General features: G+C 56.9%; 1 protein-coding gene across 1 annotated transcript; it reads left to right on the top strand.

The window, feature by feature from the left end:
• Positions 1-69: 69 nt before the first annotated feature.
• LOC103806247 (class I histocompatibility antigen, F10 alpha chain-like) lies at positions 70-801 on the top strand (the record flags this gene model as incomplete). Its single annotated transcript, XM_009078929.1, is given in 2 exon segments — positions 70-333; positions 680-801. Coding segments are annotated over 2 exon segments (386 nt in total), but the record flags the coding sequence as incomplete, so codon positions are not given.
• Between the last annotated feature and the right edge of the window lie 171 nt (positions 802-972).

Genomic DNA, 972 nt, shown 5'->3' with positions numbered 1-972 from the left:
CTGCACCCCCTTTCCAGCACATCCCACTTCTCCCAACTTCCTGACCCCCCAGATCTCTGTGTCCCCCAGTGCTCCACTCTCTGCATTATCTGCAAGTTTCAGTGTCAGAGCCCAGCCCAGGAGTGCCCCAGGACCTGTGCATGGGGTACCTGGATGGGATTCCCTTCATGCCCTACGACAGCGATCGGCGCCGGATGGAGCCACAGATGGCTTGGATGGAGGATGGAGCTGAGCCAGGATATTGAGATAGGAACACCCAGATCAGTGAGGGGAACAGACACGTGGCTGCAACCAAGCTGGAGAGACTGCGGGGCCGATACAACCAGAGTGGGGGTGAGTGGGGGGAGCTGGGTCTGGGGGGACTGGGATGGGACTGGGCTGGGATCTGTGGGGGTAGGATGGGACTGGGATGGAATCTGTGGGTCTGGAATGGGATCTGTGGGTCTGGGCTGGGATCTGTGGTCTGGGATGGGGCTGGATTGGGATCTGTCGGGCTGGGCTGGAATCTGTGAGGTTCAGATGGGATCTGTGGGGCTGGGATGGGGCTGGATTGGGATCTGTGAGGTTGAGATTGGATCTGTGGCGCTGGGATGGGGCTGGATTGGAATCTGTGGGCTGGAATGGGATTGGAGTGGTATCTGTGGGGCTGGGACATGACTCCGTGTGTCCCCTTTCCCAGGTATCCACACACTGCAGTGGGTTTATGGCTGTGACCTCCTGTCTGACAGGAGCGTCCGCGGATCCCACTGGGAAGGCTACAACAGTCAGGGTTTCATCTCCCTAACCCTAACCAACCCCTAACCCTAATCCTAACCCCTAATCCTAAACCTAACCCTAACCATAACCCTAATCCTAACCCTAATGCTAAACCTTGTGGAGGAATGGCTTAGGGCTAAGGGCCACATAAGTATGGTTCAGCTTGCAGAGCAAAGGACTCTGGGAGAGTCAAAGCAAGAGCTGCTAGCTGAAACG

This window comes from Acanthisitta chloris, unplaced genomic scaffold (assembly GCF_000695815.1).
Source record: "Acanthisitta chloris isolate BGI_N310 unplaced genomic scaffold, ASM69581v1 scaffold19307, whole genome shotgun sequence".
NCBI lineage: Eukaryota > Metazoa > Chordata > Aves > Passeriformes > Acanthisittidae > Acanthisitta > Acanthisitta chloris.
The sequence above is the reverse complement of the archived record's forward strand: the minus strand, read 5'-3'. Positions and strand labels throughout refer to the sequence as shown.